Source organism: Paralichthys olivaceus, chromosome 7, assembly GCF_024713975.1.
Source record: "Paralichthys olivaceus isolate ysfri-2021 chromosome 7, ASM2471397v2, whole genome shotgun sequence".
Classification (NCBI taxonomy): Eukaryota; Metazoa; Chordata; class Actinopteri; order Pleuronectiformes; family Paralichthyidae; genus Paralichthys; species Paralichthys olivaceus.
This window is the reverse complement of record NC_091099.1, coordinates 23,439,032-23,465,298: the sequence shown is the minus strand read 5'-3', so window position 1 is coordinate 23,465,298 and position 26,267 is coordinate 23,439,032. Positions and strand designations below refer to the sequence as shown.

Sequence of the window (26,267 nt, the reverse complement as noted above, 5' to 3'; positions counted from 1 at the left end):
CAGCTTTTTTTTTTATATTGAACAGTTCGTGGTTAGAGTGTTTTCCATTCTCTCATTTCGTTATGAGCAGAGGAGATAAAATAAAGAACTCTCCATCGTCAGGACTCCTGAGTTTTTGTCTTTCTACAAACTTGAGTTTATGAGGGACACGAGTGTCTGCAGGACAGCAGCGCCACCTTGTGGTAGATGAAGGAAATACAGCATAGTTGCAGTTTATTGTGTTCATTTAAAAAATGCTGGTATATTCTTCTCTCTGAACGAGACATGGTTTATGGTCCCTACCTGATTCATGTCAATATAAAAGTAACAAACATCGTCTCCTTATGAGAATAATTCAATAAATCATTGTAGAGTATAACTGACTCGTGTAAATCAAGAACACAGAATACAAAGATCTGTCTGAAATTAAAATAAAAAACTTTCAAACACTGAATGACTCTCTAAAGCCCATAAAATAAAATGAAAAATATTAGATAGAAATGTACAAAATTATAAATCTATTATTAGAACGCAAATTTATTACCTCAAAAGAGGAAAGTAAAACCAATTATAATGGATTTTAAAGTCATTACTTTAAAATAATAACAAGGACACATTCAGTCAGTGATTCAATAACATATTTTAATTTTTCAGTGTTTTAGTATAAAAATCCCACCGGCCTGCTGTCGGCTGGTTTCCACTCCCGTTGGCTATAACTGTGGTTTTTCCCAGAGAATCAGCTAAAGTACCAAATCTATTTACACACAACATCCACATCCAGAGGAAGTGTCCCCGTCACTACCCTGCCAAAACAAAACATCAAACACTATCACCTCACCGCTCAGATTAAATGCTATTAATCCAAAAATGAAAATAAAAAAATCCAACAGAGGAAGAGCAGGGGGCCTCTACATGTGGCTCCTAGTGTGCCCATAGTATTTTATTACAATACTCTCTCTATAAAGTAATGCATATACATTTTCTGTTTTACAATAAATTAGTACAGGCACATTCTCTTCTCTCCTAGCTGACTGGAGGTCAGTTCAGGTGGAGAAGATGATTACAGAAGACTTGAACTCATCACAGCACACAAAACAAAAAGGCAAAAAACCTAAAAAACACAACTAAACTGTGAAAAAAAATAATAAAAAAACCCACACACACACACATTAGTGGGAACCTTGAGGGTAGCAGATTCTTTTTTTTGGTTTCGGTGTGAATGATGCACTTTAGGCATTTTAAACTGTGAGAGCTGCTATATAGATTTTATATAAATATGTACAAACAAAAAAAAAGAAAAAAGAATAAGTAGTCCAGTAAAAACATTCAGGTAAAAAAATAAAAAGATGCATACACAAATTAATGCCAAATACAAGAGAACTTGATGCTTGTGAACACAATAAGTTACAAAACCTGTAAAAAAGGGGCTGAAATAAAAATGTTCAGTACAGTATGCATGTTTGTTTTTCTCTGTAGAGATAGCACCAGCAGAAACACCAACACCGTCAGTGACGATGTGGATCATCATCTCTGACTGTAAAATTGTGAACATGTGTACCATAACAACTGAGGGGGTGAATAAATTAGTGTCAGACCGTGTACAGAATATTTACAGGAACTGCTGCCATCACTCACTCACACTCTCTCTCTCACACACACTCACTCACTCGCTCGCTCGCTCACACACACACACACACACACACACACACACACACACACACTGATGGACATTTTCATGGCAGTGAGATTGTTGCAGCAGTCTTGCAGCACATTTAAGGAGGTCAGAGGTCAAACTCCGACACATTCAACAGGTTTAGACCCATGATTTTTCGGTCCTCACAGCCAAAGTTTGATTTTTTTCCCCCCAGCCTTTTGCACCTGCTAACCGAGTCGTTCTCATTGCATAGCTCTTTGACAAAACAAGACAGCCGTCACAAGCTACAGTATTTCAGACAGGAGGGGGCAGATGTGCAGGGAGACATGAAAACAATCCAGTTGTAGGGAATGGTAAACATGTTGCGAGTGTGCGAATGTGTGTGTATGTGTTGTGCGTATGAGCAGGATGAGCAGATTGTCTCTGCAGGGGGGCGAAGTTCCTGCAGGGGTGGGGGGGGTGCTTCAATCCGTGACGATGGGGCCGGCGCTTGGCTCCGGCTCGACGCTACCACTGTTCAGGTGCTTCATGGCTCGGTCGAAGGCAAACCGTACAGCTTTTCGGATATGGGCAGAGCGAGCCTCCGTCAGCTTGATACTATCGAGTGTCGGGTTGATCCCGAAGGGCGCCATCTTGGATCTAGGAAGCCATTGCCTGAGAGGGAAGACGGAGGTCAGTGCGTGATCTTGCTCCACACAAAATCAGATCGTGCTGTGTATGTTCCTAATTAATCACTGTTCTGCCATCTCAAAGTAACTGATCCTCAGTTCTCATGTCTGTGGTGATGCTGATTACTGGAGCCAGTCCCACTGTGGAGTATTAAAAAGTTCTGTTAGACACTGTTTCAGTTGGGACTGCCCCCCAATTTATTCATACTGGCCAGATATTGCCAAAGAAAGGAGGAGTACTTTTGTTGAACTACTGTATATCTGGGCAAAATCTTATTTATTTAATTATAATTGTTATTACTAGTATTCATGATAAGACAGTGATCTTCGATTTGAAAGAGTTACTAATGTTGTCGTTATTACTGCTACAACTATTATTTTACCTAAATGGCCATCACATTAACACTTTTTATTTTAGTACTAAAACTGTTTAGAACTAACTAGTACTGTGCTTGACAGAGTGGATGACTCTTGTGAGCGAGGTTAAAAACTGGTGTTGAAGGCAATGGGAGACTATGACCATATGGTGGGAATAGTAACACTGTCAGCTGAATTTATATGGAGGACAAAACCCAATGTTAAAGCAGGATTTTACAGAGATGAAATTTTGTCAATGTGTTTGAATTTCATCTCTCATACTTTTTAACCACCCATACATTTAAAACGTCCCATTTTGCATCACTTTAGATTCTGCGACAGAAACAGGAGCTCTGCTTTAAGTTCTTCTGCATCACTTTATTTAAAAAACTTTAATAAAGATCTGAAAGTTTGTGGTTCAGGTGAGTTTGATTTGGTTGTTTAGTTTCTTAGGTGGATGGTAAATTGGTTGATCTGTTGAACAGTGATGGGAGTGTTTTGATAAACTAATCAATCTAACGGTTCGTGATGACGTATAATCGAACCGATTGTCACTTTGTGTCTTGAGAACGACAGAGACCAGCAGACACATGAGCTTCACGACAGGAGAGAAGCTCTCCCCTTTTAACTTCATGGGTACAGAAGAGGGGACACCCTGCTTAACAAGGAACACTAGATCCAAGTGTGAGGGATTTAGAAAAGAGCAGAATCACTTGTTGAACGGCACAGAGTAGTGGTGGGGACTGGGGAGAGCACCCTGATACAGAAAAGGTTATAATCAGAGATTCTCCTACCATTCTAAGGCTTTGGTGCAGCACACAAGCCTAAAGTGTGTCAAATCAATGTGGAGAGTTTAAAACTAGCTCAATCACTACACTCGTCTATTAAAAAGAACTGAGAGGAAACACTGATATACTTGGTTTATTTCAAGCTTTTTCAGGGAAATTGTTTAACCCGTTACTGATCACCCGTCTCTTTTTCCTTTTCTCTTGACGGTGACTTTGCTAACAGTGAAGTGACTCTGCGAGTTCCTCACCAGCTGCGCTTGCTGTCGAAGAAGTGGACGAGGAAGAGTTTCTCTGCGGACCTGAACTGCATCCGCTCTCCGGCTCTGAGAACGTCCAGCGGCGGCTGGGGAAGCACCACCCCGTTGTGCTGAGACACTGTCCTCCGCACTCTGGGCTCCATGATCTGCTAAGACAGACAGGGGTGGAGACTGAGTGACATGGACTGACCACAACAATAGTGAGGAGTAAATCCTGGTGGTGGCGTTCGCAAAGCATGCAAAGCCGAGTCAAGCCGCAAACACTCTGAGCGAAAGCGGCCGACTCCACACACACACCAAGCAGTCAACGATTGGCCAGCTGGAAGCTGCCGCATGGCTGTGAGCACAAATCACGAGCTACGGCACGTACGATGGCAGGGGGATAGATGGGTAATGAGACACAGAGTGGACTAACACTCACTCACCAGGGCAGGGTAGGAGGGAAATCCACTACATTTAGCCCAAACTAGTTTAAGAGGCTCCAGAACAAATGGAGAAGCAGCGGTGGGCTTCCACACCTCTACAGGAACAACGACAATCAAGTTATGAAGGATTCACTGCAACAGACACATAGCACAACCAGTCTTAACAAACAGCCACACACACACGACAGGAACACACACACACACAGACACACACACACCTTTTTTAAAGATAACCTTTAAAAAACATTAGAAGATTCCTTATGACTTGTCAACATTTAAGGCTGGTAAAATGAAATAAATGAAGTTAAAAAAACGTTGATATGGGGGAAGAATCTTAAGGATCCACTGATGTAGGTGAAGGTGTCAGTGAAAAGTCAGGACTATAGTCTACTGTAAACACCAACCAACATCCACCACAGCTTCATGTTTTTCCTAGACACTCAAGTATGAGGAATCAAATACCTCTGACATCTGATTCTCTGGGCCTTTAATAGTTACAAACCAGGGTCTTCTGTATTTGGATGAAGTAGCTGGTGAAATATAAGGTGTTTATAATCTAGAAGGCTTTTATACCAACATGCCAAATACATATTTGATCAACAATGCATATCTACTGCTGCAATGTAAATGTAAGAGTTGGACCAGTAGAGTACAAGTACAACACCCAATTGCATCTGAAATTGATCAGAGCATCCTTAATAAGAAGTGCAGGATTCTATATGGTATTCTTAGAAGTAGCTGTGACCACTTGATTGCAATATTTATATTGCAGGTTGTATATGTATATACTGTATATATGTATATAGATACCTACGTAGATGCAACTGATATTTGTACTTGCATTTAAATGCTTTGTAGTTATATTGGAGGTGATAGGGATACTTTACTTTACAGCATAAACACTGGGCCATGCATACAGGAGTCACGCAGACACACAAGTGCACCCACACTATCCAGAAATGAAGCCAAAATATCATGGGTACCAACGCTGCCATTTTGTACCAATATTGTCATTTGCCGCTAGAGTAGCAAGTTCCCACCTTTGCATGCATTCTACCAACTGTGAGTCAGTCTCAGCTGTCAATCATGGCGTTACACCCCATTTTATAATTAATCATCAGATAATTAAAGCTGACTGGACACACATTAGTGTAATAAGAACTACAAAAAACTACTACTGAGAAAAATGTATTTGAAGTGTACTTTGAATTTTTAGTTTGGTCCATGTCCTATCCTCTAACATGGAGAAGATAATTTATAAGCTATATTGCAGGTAGCCACCAGGTGGCGATTGAGACGCTTTGGCTTCACTTTTGGGGAGCTGTCATTCTGTCTATCTTAATATACAGTCTATGCCACACACACACTCACATGACACAAATAAGGGCTGGGTATCTTTTGAAATTTCTATGTACGAGTGCAGATACAGTACCTGTGCTGAGTCTCAGGGCTGGTACCATACTAAAGCACTGCTCACCTGAACTCTTCTTGACAATAATAACTGATGACTAAATACTAACTGTGTTGGATATTCAAGTATTAGTTTAGGGTTATAGAAGGCAGGGATTGACTGAGCTGTGTAAAGGTCCAAAGTGGTTCATGTGGCTTCTTCCTATTTCCACCTTTTGATTCTAGTTAAAAATGTAATATCAGCTATTCTATTTTTCTGATTACTAATAGAATTCTCAAATATAAAAAAGACTTTGGCCATGAATATGATATGAATATTGTTTGTTGAGCCATGTTGTGAGCATGTAATTCACTAAACACAAAGACAAATTACAGACTTCACTTCCATCATGTCATCCTTTGGTATCCTTCTCCTGTTTTCCTTGTTTGTTAAGCACTTTGTTAAACCATCATTGGACTAACACTTCATGATTTGTGTCTCTGCGGATTTCATCCAGAACCTCAACCTCAGTTTGAGAACCCGTGAGGTAAAGTCCATTAGTGTGGCGATGTGTGATGAACTGCTGGATTTGTAAAATCAGCATGCAGGTACATTAACAGTATTAGTATACGTACAAAGAGGGACTGCGTGATACGTTAAGTAAATGGAAAGAACTGAGCAGTCAACATGCTGCCATGCTCTTTAATGCACATTTAATTCTGAGAGGACCGACGATGCTCTGCTCACCTGAGGAGATCTTGGCAGCTTTGGTGAACTCTCCGTTCTTGATACAGGTCCTCAGAGAGCTTTTGTCGTCCACAGTGCTCCTTCGAGCTGCCGCCGGCCGCCCTTTACCTCCTTTAGATACGATGACGGTGCTGAAAGAGATGAGGGGGGGCCAGAGACGGAAACTGTTTAGAAAAACCTTGTACAGTCTAAAATCAGACTGTATGGAGTAGTTAGTCTCTTGATCCAGCATAGGGTGATCACTGTCAGCTTGACCTATTTCCTCAACATTTTTTTTATGAAAATGGATGAAGCTAGCAAGCAAAGCAGTCCTGAGTGGACAACCATGACACCAGGAACATCTGAGGCGTGTGGAAGTATTTTGGGTTCTACACCATAGATGGCAAAGTGCCAATCAAAGGGAGGCTGCAACTGTCTTATAACAAATCTGTGGGCTCACCGGGTCTTCTAATATATATTGAACAATAGTGTGTCCTGTAAAATTATTTGGCACATCAGCCCTAATGCTGATTAATTAGTATTATTAATATGCCAAATACTCTTATTTCATTTATCAATCAACAGCCCCAAAACATGACATTTACTTTACAGAGTAGGACAGATCATGGGTTATATAGAGAAGTGCATTTAAGGGACATTTTCTTAGTGCTTTATTATTATTCCCTTCATTTTACTGTTTCAAGATCATGTTTTCATTACTGATGGAAATGACAAAACAAGACTCATTTGAGTAAACTCTCGATAACTATCAGTCAACAGTAGGTCACTGGCTGTTTCTACCTGGACTCACCTCGTGCCGCAGAGAATGCTTCCACTGGAGGAGATGCTCGACTCTGACGCACAGCGACGGCGAGGTTCCACAAGCCGAGGAGACGGTGAGATATCTTCCTCATCTACTACAAATCCATTTGCAATTCCTTAAAATAAAAAAAATGTCACTGTATAGACATATCAATATATTTAATAAGACTTCTTCGACATTTTAGTTAATTTTTTGGAGGATTTCATTTGGAATTGAAACATGACAACTGTTATGCGTAAGTACCTGTGCCGAGGCGTTTTATTGGTGACTCGTCGTCGTCCTCTCCATCAGCACTGCTGCTGCGGGTTCTTTTCTTCGGCAGGAGGAGCGTCTCCAGTCGAGGTATCACTACCGACAGGAAGGTTTTTGCGCCTAGAGACGGAGGTGGTACAGCAGATGCCTCTTGGGTCTTGGGTGGTTTCTGTGGGCTGGCACTCTTGGACTTGCGGAAGAGGACATTGGTCCGTCGATTGCAGGGAACAGACACCTCTGTGCTGAGGTTGCCGTTGGGGAGCAGTTGGTCTGGGATGTGCCCGTTGGGGGTGTCTTGGGTTACTGAGGTAGACGTGTCACTGTCGAGCTTCATGGGAGTCTGGTCCGTAATGGGTTTGATGGGATTGAGAGGGGGCAGCTCCAAGTTGCTGGGCAAGGCGTCAAGCTCTGACTGTGAGGTCAACAGGTTTAACGTTGGCGGAGGTAAATACTTCTCCTGTTCCGAGCAGGGCTTTGCCAGGGGTTCAGGTAGTGGTTCCTCATCTGACTCTGTGGAGATTGAGCCAGGCTTTGAGGCAGCAGGTGATGGCGGTGGGAGAGACTTCTTCAAGCTCATCTCGCTGCGGACCTCCATGATGGTCTTTTTGAGCAGTTTGAGCCTCTTGCTGCGAGACGGGCCGTGCTTCATGGCTGTGCTCAGGTCCAACTTCTCCAGCAGCTCCTTCAGCTGATCCTCCAGAGGAGTCAGTTGTCGGTAGGCGGGGCTCAGCAGGCGGTCCACTGGCAGAGACAGAGAGACAGTCAGTAAGAATCATGTGCAATCATCATAGTGTTATCTCCATTCTTTCACTCCAGCACTTCCATTTCAACTTCTGCATTTCAGTGACCACAAGTCAACTGGCAATTTCAGCTGCAGTCAATGCTTAACACAAACGGATACCTCCTTTTACATAGGAACATGTTTTTCTTGTAAATGCAGGTAAACCCACTTAAAAGAGGAGTTTGCCTTTTTGTCTTTTCCAACTGAGGTGTCATGTTTAATGACACAAAACACCGGCAACTGAGGCGCTCTCTCACCTCACTGTCTTCACGGTGTAACGTTGCTGTCCCTGTCGATCAGAGCTGGAGCAAATTTGTGTCCACAAAACCCTTTTGGAGTTTCAGGGGTAAACAGTGTTGCAGCCAAATCCAATACAAATGAAGTAAATGGCGACCACTTCTTCAAATGTAAAAAAAACAACAGAAAAGAAACATTAAATGCCTCCATACTTCTCCTGCGGTGTCATCAGAGTGTCCGTAAGGTGGACTACCCCTATAAAAGTGTTTCACCTTGACTTCTACACAACACTTGACATAAAGTCTTTATTCATTTAAAGCTGGACCAGGTGATTGTACACTAAAAAAGCACAATTATGTTATTTTAGCCGTTTCAAGTTTTAAAGTCGAATGACGATCAGGCAACGTCACTACAGAATAGAGATTCTCTCTCTACCAAATCTTTCATGAGCCCATTGAGACAATAGACACCAAATAGAAATGCATTCTAAAACCTAAGTATTGTTTAAAATGACCATTTACAATGTGGGGTTTTCTAAAGAACTGACGGAATTACCAAAATTAACTAAAATTACAATTTCTCAACCTCTGAAGTAGTTAGAGATATGAAATGCAAACATTTTATAGATTATTTGGTTTCGTAGTAAACCATTGCAGTTTCCCCTAACTTTGTTAAAACTTATTAAAAAAACTAAAAAAAACAAGCAGAATCGCAGAGATCCCCCCTTTATCCTCCTCCAGATTAATTTCTCTTATAGACTTTTTCCAAGTATTTCAGTGAATCACAATTACATGTTTTGAAAACAATGATATTGTAGATGAAATGTTCTCCACTCATCTGGCCAGAAAGGAAGAAGCATGCAAACATTGCACATCATTTGAATATTTACGATATATTTTACCACAATTGATTATAACTGGTTTCAGGTTAAGATAATGAAATGTGTTTGGAAATTTTTCTGTGAAAATTCACTTTTTTCAACATTATTGATAGATTTTCTTTTTTGCAACTTACCGTCCTCCCAGGAGAAGGGGGGTGGAGCCTCTATTTTGGGGGCCGTGGCTAGATGCAAGCCGCTGGGGAAGTCAAAGCCAATCCGCTCGGTTTCTCTGTGGGCTCTGCGTAGGATGGCTCCTCCGTGATCCTGCATCCTCTGAGCTGCTTTGTAGAAGAAGGTGTCCTTAGAATTGTAGGACATGCAGTTGCTGATCATGAGGTTGAAGTCAGCCTCAAACTCCTCCAGGCTCCTGTAGTCGTGAGCGTCGATGCGTTTCCTCATCGTGGAGAAGTCCATTGGGTTCTTGATGTGGTCCAGGTAGTCAGGAACCTGCAGGGGACAGAGAGGACATGTCAGAGCTGCAGACACACAGGAATTTACTGTAATTACAGACATTGTTCTTTATTCTTGCATTCGATTACTCTGAAAGCTAGTGAGTGGACCTTTGGATTTAGTTTATTTTGTTTTTTTATAATGTTTCCAAATGCCAATAATTGACCTCCTCACTCATTCTTCTGGAAATTTGCATCTGAAAAGTTTCTGGACAACAAGTTATCACTTCAGGATAATTTTGGGACTGAGAAAGGGTTGCAGACCTCCTTGACGCTGACAGGCTGAGCGAAGATATTGTACTGGTCCTTCTCCTGTAGCTGGCTGAGCACCGCTCTCAGCAGGATGCTGAAGGGGGTCAGCTGGACCTCCAGCACTGACTGCTGCAGCTTCATCTGACAAAAGAACACAAGGTCTCACAGGTTCAACACACATGAACAAGAGTTTAGAATATTCTACATTAGCATATATCATTGCAGTTTTTCCAACAGGGGAGTTTTTCCTTTGAAGACAGTACGATATCATGCACACCTCATGCACAGTGAGGACAGGTCTGTGTTAAGAGTGCTGTGCTTGATGCGCCAACATGCACAGCGATTATGTATTATCTATTCATGCGGAATTCTATTTGCCTGCAGAGGACTTTAAGTGTTAAAAATGTTCAGCACATAAGAAAACATCCAATGATAGTCACTGCACAGGGGGCAAATTGAAAAAAGTGGTCAAATATGTTTGCATAAAAAAAGAATAATAATTAAGAATCACTTTTCTGTCTAAAAACAAAGATTCTGACTCACAACCATGTTATGATGAATAAATAACCTTATCAAAGCTGTACTGTAAGCTGTGTATTGTTAAATAAAGAGAAACGTGAGATTAATCTGTCATCCTGGGCATTTTGTCTGATCTGACTTGTTGGTAATTGGCATGTAGATGTAAATCATAAATCCACACAGGAAACCTGTTCTCTACAGATATCCAATAAATCTTGAGTCGACTACCTCCTCCCTCTTCAGCTTTTCTCTTTTCCTGATGAGCTCCAGCAGCAGACGAGCGCGCTCGAGGTCATGGCGGAGGCGGTGCCACTCCTTCAACTGCTCCTTCAGAGCCTGGTTTGTCTCCATGCGGTCCTGGAGAAAATACAAAAACTGCGGTTTAGTAAAATGATGTATGTTAGAGGGTAATGCTAAACTGTCTGGCACTACTGTGTTATGGCGGCATTCACCATTTGTTTGACTTTGGGTGGCTGAGGGTTGGCCTGCAGCCGGCGGATTAGCGGCACATTGTTCCTCGACTGTCTCTTCAGCACCCAGTAGCTCAGCACCCTCTCGACAAACGGGCGCTTCCTCTGAACCGAAACCTGGTTCAGGATAGTGTCAAAACTGAACCACAGGGAAACAGAAGGAGATATTAGTCAATAAATACTCATCACATCTTTCACTAACTGTTCAGAGGGGATGACATGAGCTACTACACCTTTCCATGTTAAAAGCTTTATATTCATGGTCCGTGTCTGTATATCTGTAAAAGAGCATGATCAATATGATCTCTGATTGGATGATGGTTTCAGTTTCCTGGCCTGTCAGTCTTCTTTGAGGTAGTTAACAGATAGTAACTCCGTAAATGCAGTGTTATTATCATTAATTTTTTTCTTACCAAGACAAAGTCATTCTACCATAAAGCTTTTCTATCTTAAACTAGACTGGTTGTTACTAATGTTGTAATACCAATGTGCATCAGAATTGTGAATCTGATCACTAACAGGCCTGTCCTGGTACATGGATCTCTCAATTGTGACCCTAACTGTAGTTTCTGTGTTTTGTTCTCCTGTTAAAAGAGGCTTTTGATAATTTTTTTAATTTTTTCTTTTGATAATTCTTACTTGAGTGACTGAGTATTGATTCATAATGAAATGCATTCTCGGAGTCTTGGACGCCTGCCTACCTTGAGGCGGTGATACTGGGACCAGGGTTGGTGGGAGTCTCAGGTTCTGGTTCTGGTTCAGGCTCTGCTCTCTTACTCTTCTTCTTATGCCAGCCCTTGGCACGGGGCTTCCCCCTTTTTTCTGCCCTCTTCTGGCAGGCTCCGTTTTTCGGATGCGACTCCTCGTAGATGTTATGGGGCCGGCGGTCACAGCCTTCAGGTGTGTGGCTGCAGCAGTAGGCGGTCTTTTTCACAGAGAAGGTGGTGGCACCGGACGCAGTAACCTCTTTGACAGGTTCCATTCTCATGTAGAGGCCGGCCTTCTGGGCACAGCTGACATGGAAGGCTGTGTAACAGTTGATCTTGTCACACTGGATGCATGCTCCTGCACCCTTTTCCTTACACAGGTAGCAAGTCAACTTCCAGCGTGCTGGCGGAATGTTGCGGACGCCATCAATGGGCTCAATGAAAACTGTGTCGGAGAAACCAACTTCTGGGACCCACAGAGCACACGCTACGTGACCCCAGCGGTCATCGTCCGTCTTCTTCAGGGCTCCACCTCGGTTGGGGCAGAAGACGCACTCTGCGGGCCGCGACGGACACTGCAGACAGTGGCGGCACAACCACTGGCCCTCTGGGATGTACGGTACACCATAGCACTCTTGGTGCACAGCGATATTACAGGAGTCACAAAAGAGGATAACATTACTGTCAGCACCGTCTCCATCCATACAGATGCAACAGACGGCGTCCTCATCCACCAGCGACTGCATGTCACTCTGACCCTGCGTGGCTAAGTACGACTCCTTCTCAAAGCGGTCCATTAAAAACTCAAAGAGGTTGTGGGACACCTGGCTGATACCCTCGCTCTTCCTCTTCTCATTGATGAGCTCCAACCAGGCATAGTCTTCCTCGTCCATGTCGTACTCCACCTCCTCATCCAGCTCCTCCGCCGTCCTCTCTGTGTATTTGTAATATGGTGCTGGCCTCTTTGGCACCACCGGCAGATTGTATTCCACTGTTCTAACCTTTGGCTCCAACAGGCCGCTGGTACTGCTGTGGGTGCCGCTGGTGCCATGTGAGGCTGTGAGCGCTGCGTTCTTCTTCTGCTGGTTGTTTTTGAGGCGCATAGAGCGCACCAGGACCTGCTGGGGCTTCTCATTGTTCTCCTTGTTGCTGTTGCACTCCATGATTTCCTGGGCAGTTGGATCATCGTCAGTGATGACATCCAGCTTGTCATAGATGCTGAGCCGATGCACACGGCCGTCCAGCTCCAGCTCCACCATTCGCTGAGCTTGTGCATATGTTAGTGTCTCCCGGTTAGGTGAAGGCTTGATGGGTGACGACTCCCTCTTCAGCACAGACGGGCGGTGATTTCGACATTTTTTCTTCATGTTGAAACCGTTAAGACCCTGAGAAACAGAGAAATGAAACAACAGTGTCAATGACTGGATTATGAGATGCTGTGGTAGCAACAGCAAGAACAACCATAGTTTTTCATATCATTAACTTGTTCTGTGAAGCAACAACCTGCACACAGAGAAGTGTGTGTTGGATCAGACACAAACCAGCACCAATGATTAACAGCTTTAACCCTCCAGTTACCTTCCAGGCAAAATGTTGGGCAGGTATTGTGTTTACACAAGGATGGCACTACCTCTTCAAGCTTCATTTATAAAAATGTAATATATGTAAAAAAATAAAAAGCCTTTAAATTTCAGGTTGCGTTACAGTCTCTTATAGTTGTTGTGCAGGTCATGTGTGTTAAGGATTTCTATGATGCTGTAAAACTCATTGTACAACCAGCAAAACTGAGTTAAGATTTGCAAATGTAACTTGAAACAAGCAATTCATGTATTACAAATGAATAGAGTCTTCCACATGGTACAGCCGAGACTCATCTGCTGCAGGCAACTTTTACTGAGTGCAGATTATGCAAATATCCTGGCCACATTAGGGCTGGGTATTGTTTGAAAAGGTGATGCATCAGTACTGATAACAAAAACGTATTTCCAGCTCCTTAGCTTGGGGAATATAAACTTCATTTTCCACATACCAAACCTGATATATTTTTAAAGTAAGAACATTGTATGAATACATTTAGAAGAGCTTCCCTTTTTTTTTCAGGAACAATCCAAATAAAAACTCAAGACTCAGTCTAACAAGCTATTGATGTAAAAGTTTGACTTTAGAAATTCAATTATTCTCAATATCATATATGATGAAATAAATGTACAAACCATGATCCTAAAGAATGTGTTGAATGTGGCTGTTAAAATTACTTCAACAATTAAAGAGTCAATCAAAGAGTTGGTGATACATTTTTTGTTGATTGTCCAAACAATTCTACTACAAATGTTATTGGTGCAATTACTTCTATGGATGGAAATATTAAACCAATAAATAAATGATGAGCTTCTGCAATTATTTCTTAAACTGAAAGTGATTTAAATGAGGCAAACAAAATCAAGAATGTGATGTGTTCACCTTTCAAAATGCAGTAAGTCAGTGTTTGTATTTTGCAGGCACATCTGTTGCATTGGGACTGTTGTTCAACAGACAAAGACAAAGCCACACTGCTGAAAAGTAAAATAAATAAAAATAAGCAGAATTCGGACAATGGAAATGAAGGTAGGGTGGAGGTCTACATAACAATTAAATCTTTACAGGCCTCCACAACAGAAGTGAAGTGCAGCTGAGTTTTACATTTGAAGCTCCAGTGTTTGAGCAGCTGAACTTTCTGAGATCAACATTCTTTCATTGTGGGCTGAGTGTGAGAACAGGAATATAAACAGACTGACTGTGAACACTGTGTTTCGCTCTCGGCTTTGCGGTGAAGTAAGAGCTACTGGAAACTATCACTTTTAAGACTAGTGGCTAAATCTAAGCAAACGCTGTCACCGCATTTGTACAATCACAGGTGTGGACAGAGGAGCCGAGCTGCTGTCCTCTCTGTAAGAGGCACCAGGATGTGTTTATGCAGCATTCATGTCTGAGATCAACGTGCTTTCAGTTGGTGTGCAGTGAGACAACAGGGGGCGGACACACACTGGATGTGGTAACATGCACTGGATGAATGAAAGAGACACAGAGCAGCCAGACGCCTCTACACAGACCCCACGGAGCTCCTCGATCTGCGGCCTGCAGCCGCTGAGAGTCGGTTGTTGTTGCTGGAAATCAACGGCTAATAACAGCAGCCCGATCAGGTTCTCTCCAACTGGAGCTGGGTCTGCTAACCGCGGCTAACGTTAGCTCCACTCAGTCGAAACACAACCATGATCTACGAGTGTAATCGAGCCTGTTTAAACGTTATCCGCTAAACACGGGCCCCTCATGACAAAAGACGAGCCGGTGGTGCGGGCCAATGAGGCGGCGGCCCCTCCGCTCGTCCCACAAACGCATTAGGACACTCCGTCCACAAACCGGGCTAATGTTAGCCTGCTAGCATTACACTTACTGAGTGGGGGAGGAAATATGGCGACCAGCACAACAAGAAGCTGGCTCGACAGAAAAAGTTGGCCTTTCCTCACAGCAGCGCAGGTTGGTTCTGGGTTTAAACCAGCCCAGGCAACTGGGGGCGGATATTAAAGAGGCGAACACAGAGTGAGACTCAACCTACCTCGGGGTTTTTCACCAATCCAGCTCGCAAAGACAACAGCAATGGCGGCGCGGCCTGCGGGGCGAAGCAGCAGCTAAATCCACATTCAGTCCGCTCATCCACCGGCGGCCGCGGCTCGCGCTGAACCGAGTAGAACTTGAGAGAGACCGGCAGGCAGGTGTCCAGGGCGAAGAGCCGGTCCCGGGCGTGCTACTGGGGTCCGGGTAAAGCACCAGGGGACAGGAGTGTACAGAGACAGGTGGCAGAGCTCCGCCGCTGCCCGAGCTCCTGCTTCTCTTCCCCCAACAACAATGCGGTACGTTGTGGGAGTCGTTACGGCATGACGTCACCGCGTAGACAACGTACAAACGAAAACCAGTTTTTCTGACTCGATTGTAGGATTGTTATTGTTTTTATATTCAAACTATATCTTATATAGATTATATTCAAACTATATCTTATATAGATTATATTCAAACTATATCTTATATAGATTATATTCAAACTATTTACTGTAGATTATATTCAAACTACATGTTATATAGATTATATTCAAACTATTTACTGTAGAATATATTCAAACTATAAATTACATAGATTATATTCAAACTATAAATTACATAGATTATATTCAAACTATAAATTATATAGATTATATTCAAACTATAAATTATATAGATTATATTCAAACTATAGATTATATAGATTATATTCAAACTATAAATTATATAGATTATATTCAAACTATTTACTGTAGATTATATTCAAACTATAAATTACATAGATTATATTCAAACTATAAATTATATAGATTATATTCAAACTATAAATTATATAGATTATATTCAAACTATAGATTATATAGATTATATTCAAACTATAAATTATATAGATTATATTCAAACTATTTACTGTAGATTATATTCAAACTATTTACTGTAGATTATATTCAAACTATAAATTATATAGATTATATTCAAACTATATATTATATAGATTATATTCAAACTGTATATTATATAGATTATATTCAAACTATATATTATATAGATTATATTCAAACTGTATATTATATAGATTATATTCAAACTGTATATTATATAGATTATATTAAAACTATATATTATATAGATTATATTCAAACTATAAATTATATAGATTATATTAAAACTATATATTATATAGATTATATTCAAACTATAAATTATATAGATTATATTCAAACTGTATATTATATAGATTATATTAAAACTATATATTACATAGATTATATTCAAACTATAAATTATATAGATTATATTCAAACTATAAATTATATAGATTATATTCAAACTATACATTACATAGATTATATTCAAACTATAAATTATATAGATTATATTCAAACTGTATATTATATAGATTATATTCAAACTATTTACTGTAGATTATATTCAAACTATAAATTATATAGATTATATTCAAACTATAAATTATATAGATTATATTCAAACTATATATTACATAGATTATATTCAATCTATATATTACATAGATTATATTCAAACTATAAATTATATAGATTATATTCAAACTATAAATTATATAGATTATATTCAAACTATATATTACATAGATTATATTCAAACTATAAATTACATAGATTATATTCAAACTATAAATTACATAGATTATATTCAATCTATAAATTATATAGATTATAATCAAACTATATGTTACAATAGATTATATTCAAACTATAAATTGTAGATTATATTCAAACTATAAATTGTAGATTATATTCAAACTATATATTATATAGATTATATTCAAACTATATACTGTAGATTATATTCAAACTATTTATTACATAGATTATATTCAAACTATATATTATATAGATTATATTCAAACTATATACTGTAGATTATATTCAAACTATTTATTATATAGATTATATTCAAACTATATATTACATACATATACAAATGATATATTGTATAATTTATATTCAAATGATATATTGTATAGATCATACACAAATTATATATTGTATAAATTGGATATTGTATGAATTACATACAAATTATATACTGTATAAATTGGATATTGTATGAATTACATACAAATTATATACTGTATAAATCCAATCCTGGTGGGGAATTTGACTGTTAACACATTATTACACATTCTTAGATGATAATTATAACAATTACTTGATTACAAACCTCAAGAGTCTGCATGTTAAATTTACACTTTACATTTTGATATGATGCATGTAAGTGTTTTATTTTTCTATATCTATTTATCTACATGTTTGTTTATTTGTACTGTCACGTTATGTTCTGTGTTGATCATGGTAGGTATAGCCAGGTTGTTTAACTCAAGGGGAATTTAGAGACAATGCAGAGATTTGATAGGTAAGTAAACTCTTCACCTATAAAGCTTCAGTTCCTGTGCTTTTACATTAACAAGAATTAAAAGAATAATACAGTGTTCAATGTCAACAGGCTTCAATATTGAAGCAACAGTCTCTTTACAGTTCCGAGGAAAAAAAACAAGCAGATGGCAACAGATCATCCCGAGTCCTCTCCGACACCAAGGAAGTCCTCAAATCACTGACCTAGTAACCTGTGTCAAAGGATTCATTTTAAAATCCTATTACTGGTCCTAATTGTCCTCAGGCTTAAACACATCTGTGATCTATTTGTAGCATCCAGACCTCTCAGGTCATCTGAGAAAGTTTATGCAGTGTTCGCAGAATCAAATCCACTAAAATAACAGAGTTTCTAGTTGCTAGGGTGAGTTCACATTTATCAGGGCTTGCTCTCCGCTGCAGCTTTCCAATAAATAACATACACAACCACATTTAATCTTATCTTTTTTGTTGTTGTTGCTTGTCATGTCTTTTAAATGCAAAATACATTAACTTATTGTGAGTTATCTTGTAGACTTCAAGTATCTAGAGAAAGAGTAACTGTTTACTTTTTTAATTAGGCTTATAAATGGTCAATAGCTCAAAAATGTCTGCACAAACATAATTTTCTTAATTTCACCTTTTTAATGCACTCAATGTAAAAACACAGTTATGGCTGTCAGACAGGCAGAGCTACTGTTGACAAGGTAAAGACTGATTTGTTTGTAAGAACAATGATGAATGATGAAGATCTAAAGACCAAAACATGATCAATTCTGTGACTTAGGAGCTTTTGATCAGAAACAAGATTGTGTTATGAACACTATAATGTGTTATAGAGACAATCCATTATTCTGAATTTAGTCACTCTTTAAATGAATGTAAACACTGAACATAAAATGTTAACAATTATTCGGCCTGATGGATGAGGGATCTGTCACAGAGACCTACATAAAACCAGATGAAACAATAAAAACAAACTCCTGTGATTGAACAAACACCCGGTACAGTGATCCACTGTTTCTGCACAGCATTATACTGAATGTATTATTTAAACTGTTCTCCATCGGCTAAGGGCTCTGTCTCGTCTCGACTCTCGTCGGGACAGACGGACGGAGTGTCCTCTTTGGAAAGCATGTTGTTTTTGCGGAGGTGGCAGGCCTGCTGGTAGGGGGGGCAGATGGGCGGCTGAGTGGGGGGCGTGTACTGGTACTGTTTATCAGAATCCAGCTGAAGAAAGACGACAGGGAGATTGTTAATGTAAAAAAAAATCATCTTCAACTGACCTTTTAAGGTGGTTAAATGAGGGGGTTTTAAGAGGTAAAACTCTCTGAATAACACTGCAGGCAATCCCTTATTTTGCAGCTGAAAAGATCTTTATCTTTGAATTCAAATACAAAACCAGCGCTTCATCTACATCAACTTCCTGTAAATCCCTGTAATTTGGCCATTTTTCCGGCTTAACTGAAAAATGTAAGATTTCACCTAGAAATCTTTTAATAAATTACCATCAGTTCATTCATCCATTACTTATCCCATGAAAATCCACATTAAATAGCAGAACTACATAATTGGTCATGGGTAAATTAATGATACTTAAAAAATAATAACAATAATAGTTTCAGAGTAATAATTAAAACTAATTTCATTATAATAATTATTAAATGTATTATTATTATTATAATGAAACACTTATAATGACTTTGAAACTGGAATAACAACTGTTACAATGTGGATGAGGTGAATGAATCATGACTCAGTGTGAACATGCAGGTTAAAGCTGCGTCTCCTCACCTGCAGAGGATAGGTTCTGTCGGAGTCAAAGGCGCTGAGGTCACCACATGCCAGGAAGGGAACAATGACACGATTTGGACCCTCTAACTGGTTAAAGTCCACATCTGATGGGCAGAGACCAGAACCCAGAGTTAGACGAGGCAGAGGAGACCATGGACATTGCAGGGAAACTACAGACTCGTCCATATCAGACTTCTTACACTGAACCAGGTGTGATCATTCAGTAAAATACAGACTAACCTTTAAAAGATTCAATTACATCTCATATGATTTCTGTGAGTAAAAGTCCACTGAAATGCTAATCACGTGACATATCACATAGACTGGGCATGCAGATGCAAATGTACACAGGAATTGCTTGAATAATAGCTTGTCTCCCGCACATGTAAACAGGTGTATCATTGCAAAATGCTGAATTTAACTGAACAACAGCTGTTAACAAAGACAACAGGGTCAGCGCACTTGTGTTCTTCACTGGTAGTCGAGGCTAATGCCAGTTGTTTTCTTCCAGAAGTGGTTCATGTGATGGAAGCCTGATGAATCAGTAAGGGGTGCGTGGTGACCGAAAAGACCCAACCAGCAAGTGGTTGAGAGTGTCTTTGTCATTGTTCCCAAACATCTCTGTTTCTGCCCCTTACAACTAAAGCGCAGCCACGGAGTTTTCGAACTTCTCCGTTTTCTCCGATTGGAGCTGACGATACACATTATCTGAATGGAGCTGTGTGGCATCGTGGGAAACGATGCTGCTTCTGTCATCCATCACCTCCACATGTCCACATGTTCTGGCACTGTGATTATAATCTGTTCTGACTGAACCTGCAGTAACACCAGCTTTCTTTATCCAGATCACATATGTAGAAACCGACCTCATATGAAAAAGGGCTCATAGTTACCGTAGGAGTGATCCAGCAGAGGGTTGGACATGTTGGGGACGTAACCTTCAGGAGGAGAGTAATTCTGACAAACCACGAACGCCTCTGCACACACAGAGAGAGACAGAATTCATGCAAACATCATGGGTTTATGAATAAGGAAAATTCCGTTTTTACTTGTGTTTGGTCAACAGTGGCGGTGGCTCACCAATGCTGGAATTCCTGCTGCTGCGAGGCTTAGCGCAGGTCACACCACTGAAGAAGATCTTCAGCTGAGAGTACAGCAGCGTCACATCTTTACCTCTGAAGATCTGAGACACACAGCAGGGTGGGGTTAACACAGTCTCACTTGAAAGGAGATATGATGTCCATAGCTATCAATGCACCAACCAGGCTTCATTCGTAAAACAAAAGTTTCATTGGAAAATGCACAAAAAAAAACTCTGCCTCTCGAACACCTGGCGTCTACACCACTCTGGAGCTTTAGAGCTGTTAAAATTGAGAAGTTTGGAAATGCTGCTGGGCCCACTTTAGTTTTAAAACTGGCCACACCAGTAACACCACCAAAAGCAACACTAGTATCATCAGGTTTCTGCTATGATCAAATCCCACACAGAACTGCTTTACAAGGTTCTTAATTAGACTTTGAACTCTCACATATCAAATGTATATAAAGCTGCTGTCAGACATGCACTGAATGCTCTGCAGATTTCTCTGTTGTTGTTAAAGGGTCACAGTGAAGAATCTCCTTTTGTTGTTCATGTAAAGAAAACTCAGAAAGTCTGGACCCAATTTTCCAGACATCCTCCAGAGGTCATGTCTGAAAATGGCTAAATATATATCTAAACATTTAGCTAAGGAATAAGTTGGACTCACTTTGGCCACAAATGTTCCTCCAGGTTTCAGGACGTGAGTGGTGATATTCAGAGCCTGAAACACAAGCAGATGTCAGCAGGACACCACGAAATGACAGGTTAACACAACCAAACCCTTATACTCACAGCCAATAGGAGCTGAGCCTGGATGTACTCATCCACATCATGGAGCCCCGTTACTGTGGAAACACAGAAGACAAGGATTCCTGAGAGTGTGAAAACAACAATACAACAGGGAGACACAGGAGACTTGAGACCAGATGAGGACAAGTGATGAAGGGAGCGTCGCACCGTCTGGGGCTCCGTCACACACCACGAGGTCGGCCGGCTGACCCTCAAAGTGACGGATTATCTCCTGAGCTGTCGACACCTGAGAGGAAGAGGATGACACAGTTAATGTGGCTGCTCTGCAGTGAGTTTCTCCTGTTTTACAAACTGGGACATTTCAGAATTCAAAAATGTTATCAGGAATTTTTATCACGCTCACTCTGAGTCCATGTTCCTGCTGGAGCCCATAAAAACTCAAATCACTGTTTGAGTTTTTCCCTCAAAACAGCTACATTTGAATTAGCACAAAGCTGTTTTCAGACATGAACTCTGGAAAACATCTGGACAGTGGGGTCTGGACTGTCTCCAGAGGTGTCCTTTCACTGTGAAGAACACAGCAGGAGATTCTGAGCTCAGACACACTGACAACAATAAAACAATCTCTAGAGTATTCAGGTGAGGGGTGGCACAGCATGCAGGAGGCAGGATGTAAAATAATAACTCCACAACGGAGATCACATGTTTCTGTTTCCAGCACATCGACACCTGCGTCTGCCCATATCATCTAAAGCTCTCGGATCTCATTGTCTTTCCAAAATGTGGAATGTTGGTTTACGTCTTTTGACATGTATGACACCTCTTTTTCATTCAGACATTTTTGTATACTAAATTTTTATTTTGCTGTGGTGTATGAGAAACATCATCAACAGGCCCACTTGCTCACTGTCAATCCTCCAGAGAATCTCCTGCTCATTTCTCACAGGGTCTCATTCAAAACAGTAGCCAAAGTTTTTACTTGGGGGCTGGCAGGAGAGAGTCCAGAGAAACTGAACTGAAACTGTTTGAAGAACTTTTCAAACTGTTTAAAAAAGAGCCTTCCCTACAATGTAATACAAAATCAGCACTTTGTTTCATGAATTTGCCAGTGCTTAAACATCAGACATATTCTGCTTTGGAGCTGCGTAGCAATAGATTCCACTAAACAACAGACAACGATTCCAAGTAAACCTCAACATCAACCATCGCCAACTTTAAAGCTGCTATCACACATGCACTGAACTCCAGATAATCTCCTGAAACTATCCAGAGGGACTGTATGTGAGGACACAACTGTCCAAGTGACAGGTTATGGGCTTTGTCAAAAGGTTTTCCTGTCAGCCTCCTGGTAAAAACCAAATGAAAAAAACTGAAATCTGTCAAAATGAAACAAAAACTGTCAGTAGATTAAAGCTTGAAGGTCTATTGTTTTTATTTCTTCGTTACAAGGGTTGCATTCACTATCTTTCATTTTAAATTATCAACAAAATGTGTAAATTTCTAAACTGCACCACCTCAACCTTGTCAGCATCCACAACACAAGACTTTTCACAAAAAACTGCTGCCAAACCCTAAACCATCTCTGAAGCTGGATTGAGTATCACCTCCTGAGAGAAGCTTTAGAGAGGGGAAAATGAGCAGCAGAAGTAAATGAAGAGCCAATGACAATGGCGACACATCATATTTCATTATGTTGCTGAAGTGGAAGATGACTCTCAGACTCATCTCCTCACCTTGGTGATGTCTCCCTGGATCTGAGTGACTCCTGGCAGAGGAGCCATGGCCTGCAGGTCCACCGCCACGATCTTCACCTCCTCACCCTTCTCCTCCCGACCTCTGAGTAGAAAAACAATTACTTGTCAATTGTTTAACTGTTGGATTATTAAGATCAATTTCATCTCATTCATTAAAATCCATTCAATGAAAGTGTAGCCACACAGAGGATTTCTGTCCAGGTGAATATAAGGATGTTCATTTGGTTAAAACCTGAGTTTCCGACTGAGGACCTGACTCCAGCTGCCAGGAGCTGCACACAGATCCACTGCTCTGTTCACACCTGACAGAGAAAAAGACAAACAAAATCAATCAGACGTGTTTTTTAAAAGACAGCAGAACATGTGGGCAGGGACAGAAGCCCGGACTCACGTCAGAACCAGACAATTGGACCTATGTTATACTTTTTGTCCAAGTCTACCCATTTTGGACACTTCATATAGACACTGACAGCCATTTTGGTTGACACTGTATGCAGAAACTACACCATAAACTTTACTAAGAAACCAGATATGTATTCTCAATTACATCAAATTATAACTGAAAGAAAGTTAAGGTATAGTTTCAGCCTTGTTTCTATCAATAAATATGCTTTTACTCTGGCTCTCTGTCTATCTTTCTCTGTCACATCCTTTTAATACTGAAGATATCTTTCAATGTGTGACATTGAAGGTAATGTTAGCCTCGGATGTCCATTTGCAGAAGCAAGGGTCACTGGGAACAGGACATATCACTCTTATCCTAAACTTTTGACGTCCACATCAGAGTTTTTGAGCAATCACAACAACAAGGACATGTACTATAACTGGAACTGAAAACTAACTGCCACTTATTAAGTTCTGGTAGCAAAGTAACACCAAAACATAACATACGCAACATACAGTACAAACTACCTGGAGCATATAAATAATATTAGTGCCACTACTGCAGTTTATTTAACTGAAGTTATGGCTCATCAGAACAACACTGAAGATATGTTGAATTTCCGTTTTGATTCACCACAGTTCAAAAGGAGATACGGAGAACTCACAGTTCAGAAACGTAAAAATGAATTTGAAATATCTTTACTAAGATTCTCCACCTCCACCAAGACCCAACAGTCCTCTCATGAAATTATATTTAAATTCACTAAATATGGATTTATATTTGGATCTGCACCACATTTCACACACTTATAATTAATATAAGTATAGAATAGACTAATATATTACTCAGTCTCCTAAACATGTCTGATTTTGTTCATTAATTATTTTGAGAAATCCACGAGAAATATTGAAAAAATCCGATGTTAAAGAACGTGAAAAAAATCCCTCAATTAGATCTGCACCAGATATTAATGTGTTCTTCCCTGACCCAAAACACACCCTTCAACCAAGTGTCATGGTAATCTGTTCAGTATAGTTTTGTGTAATCTTGCTTATGGAGGTAAAAATGGAGTGGAGTAGAGAGTGAGCACAGGAACCAGACTATTTGTACGACAGATCAACAAATGTTGGAGTTCTCAGTCTGTTTTTTTGAAAAAAGATAAGTAAGAGCAGATTTATCTGTTCAGGCCGTTTCTGTCAAGGTTTCATTTCTGCACATGTAAGCAGCATTTTCAAATCCTTCTGTTCTTGGTTCCTGTGGTCTGTCCTGACAGCGGGAGGCAGCTGTGTGGTAGGACAGGGATATACTGTGTGCCTCTGGGTCTCACCTGTGAACAGGTTGAACTCATTGTCAAGCTGCAGTAGCTTGAAGGCGCTCCTCGCTCTCCAGCCCTCCTCCTTGGCCAGACGGTAGTAAATGTCCCGCTTGTCTTTGGAGGAGCGACCCATCCTCACCTCCGACTCCTCAGACAGAAAACACACAGCATCCGTTACACACCGGCCTCCTTTCCTCCAGTGGCTGCTCTCAGGGGTCTCAGCTATGACATCATATATGATGTAACACACCACTCTTGTAGGCTTATTTCAGACTTAATGTGAAATCTTACTCAACTGAAAATAAAAGGAGTAATTCATTCATTCATTTCCATGTTATTACTATATCATGTTCTAACAACCCACTTCTACTGTAGTAAAATATTACATGTCTCTTATTATAACGTGAAACTGATAATAACCCAGTTAAAGTTCGTTTGTTGAATGATTAACAGAGTAAACAAACTCAAGTGAAGACATACACAAACATGTTTTAGAGGCCGAATTGAAGAACACATTTTGCTGAATGTAAATATGTATTTAGTTAAAATTCAGAGAGCACATTTCGTGCCTGAGGTTTGTTAACCATGTCCTCGTTCCATGTTTAAACAGAGTTTGGTGTGGAGTGCACATGAAACGACTGACTCCATGGCTGTCTGAGCTCTTTGTCTGAAGTTAGGTCAAGGTACGACTCTTTAAAATAAATAGGTACAGTCATGTAATAAATAAAGCAGAACAATAACACCAGGTCTCATTTACAGAGACTTTCAGAGACATTTCACTCACGGTTCACGTGCTTGGCCTGATGTTGACAATGGAAGGACCTGTGTCGTAAGGTGTTCCCGATGCGCCTGTTCAAAATGACGCAAACACACGAACCCACCACTCTGCTTAGAAGAATAACTGTTTATCTTTTTTAATATTATTTAAACATCAAGATGACACCAACACTATTAGTGTATGTAAATATGGTTGTTAAGCCGCAATTTCTTTCTATACATAATATGTTTTAATGTAGTTTCTCAGATTGGCCACACGGTGTCGCTGAAGGTTTTATTTAAAGTAAAGGTTTTTATGTCTCAGTATTAAAGTGACAAACGACAGAGACACAGAATCATTTGATTTTCATCGAAAATACTTCAAAATATTACTTGAGTGTTTTTTTGTGGTACTTTACACTTCCCCTATATTTATTGAACAGACTTAGATTATGGTTGTCATATATAAATCAACAAATTATTTATGATGTAATGACAAACGGTATATTGAGTACCTTTACCAGCTGTAACATTTAAACAAATGCATCCATAGCTCATTATATTATGTGAATCATTGATTTTATTGTGAAAAAGTCCTATTCGCATATTGACTGCTGTTGATGTTGATATCAGTAAATACTTGTTAACATGTTTAATACTAGGACTAAAATATTTCTAAACCTTTTGCTTTACCACTGATTGTTTCCACCAAAATGATTGTTTACAAGATAAACTATTCATGATTTTTACAATTCAAAGTTTATTATTTTAATGACAATCTTCTATGTCTGGATTTTTCCAGTTTAATTTATTTAAATCACAACATTACATTCTCCAGTATTTTCCTCTTCT

At 39.9% G+C, this 26,267-nt stretch overlaps 2 protein-coding genes and 1 long non-coding RNA gene across 8 annotated transcripts; 1 reads left to right on the top strand and 2 right to left on the bottom strand.

Moving 5' to 3' along the window:
• Positions 1-600: 600 nt before the first annotated feature.
• Positions 601-15,503, bottom strand: LOC109624477 (bromodomain-containing protein 1-like). Of its 5 annotated transcripts, none has more exons than XR_011243393.1 (12): positions 15,207-15,503; positions 11,609-12,999; positions 10,890-11,046; positions 10,666-10,794; positions 9,931-10,059; positions 9,352-9,664; positions 7,311-8,060; positions 7,056-7,182; positions 6,266-6,396; positions 4,129-4,260; positions 3,695-3,849; positions 601-2,287 (listed from the first exon to the last, which is right to left on the bottom strand). XR_011243393.1 is itself a non-coding variant. In XM_020079179.2 (12 exons), the coding sequence occupies exons 2-12, from the start codon at positions 12,979-12,981 to the stop codon at positions 2,098-2,100; spliced, it is 3,549 nt and encodes a 1,182-aa protein (XP_019934738.2). In that variant the 5' UTR covers positions 12,982-12,999; positions 15,207-15,503; the 3' UTR covers positions 601-2,097. The 5 variants fall into 5 exon arrangements, 4 of the variants coding, with proteins under 4 accessions (XP_019934738.2, XP_019934736.2, XP_019934737.2 ...); XM_020079179.2 differs by having other exon boundaries at positions 4,129-4,223; XM_069528013.1 differs by lacking the exon at positions 601-2,287 and adding an exon at positions 2,294-2,442 and having other exon boundaries at positions 4,129-4,223.
• On the top strand, positions 15,362-17,845 carry LOC138410797 (uncharacterized). Its single transcript, XR_011243394.1, has 3 exons — positions 15,362-15,501; positions 17,528-17,584; positions 17,707-17,845. It is a non-coding gene; the product is annotated as an uncharacterized lncRNA (long non-coding RNA).
• Positions 17,846-18,205: 360 nt separating this feature from the next.
• Positions 18,206-25,570, bottom strand: ftsj1 (FtsJ RNA 2'-O-methyltransferase 1). Of its 2 annotated transcripts, none has more exons than XM_020078449.2 (11): positions 25,444-25,570; positions 24,672-24,807; positions 23,192-23,261; positions 22,939-23,041; positions 21,413-21,491; positions 21,248-21,300; positions 21,123-21,176; positions 20,455-20,557; positions 20,268-20,351; positions 19,375-19,478; positions 18,206-18,810 (listed from the first exon to the last, which is right to left on the bottom strand). In XM_020078449.2, the coding sequence occupies exons 2-11, from the start codon at positions 24,790-24,792 to the stop codon at positions 18,628-18,630; spliced, it is 954 nt and encodes a 317-aa protein (XP_019934008.1). In that variant the 5' UTR covers positions 24,793-24,807; positions 25,444-25,570; the 3' UTR covers positions 18,206-18,627. The 2 variants fall into 2 exon arrangements, with proteins under 2 accessions (XP_019934008.1, XP_019934009.1); XM_020078450.2 differs by having other exon boundaries at positions 24,672-24,804; positions 25,444-25,546.
• Between the last annotated feature and the right edge of the window lie 697 nt (positions 25,571-26,267).

What these genes read in the sequence shown, in the direction of transcription:
- LOC109624477 (XM_020079179.2), bottom strand. Translation starts at nt 12,981, where the DNA reads ATGAAGAAAAAATGTCGAAATCACCGCCCGTCTGTGCTGAAGAGGGAG. An exon ending in CACCCAAAGTCAAACAAATG is followed by an intron (nt 10,795 to 10,889) that starts GTGAATGCCGCC and finishes TATTTTCTCCAG; the next exon opens with GACCGCATGGAGACAAACCA. An exon ending in AATAAAACGCCTCGGCACAG is followed by an intron (nt 7,183 to 7,310) that starts GTACTTACGCAT and finishes TTTTATTTTAAG; the next exon opens with GAATTGCAAATGGATTTGTA.
- ftsj1 (XM_020078449.2), bottom strand. Translation starts at nt 24,792, where the DNA reads ATGGGTCGCTCCTCCAAAGACAAGCGGGACATTTACTACCGTCTGGCC. An exon ending in TCTGCTGGATCACTCCTACG is followed by an intron (nt 19,479 to 20,267) that starts GTAACTATGAGC and finishes TCTGCCCATCAG; the next exon opens with ATGTGGACTTTAACCAGTTA. An exon ending in ACAGAACCTATCCTCTGCAG is followed by an intron (nt 18,811 to 19,374) that starts GTGAGGAGACGC and finishes GTCTTTCTTCAG; the next exon opens with CTGGATTCTGATAAACAGTA.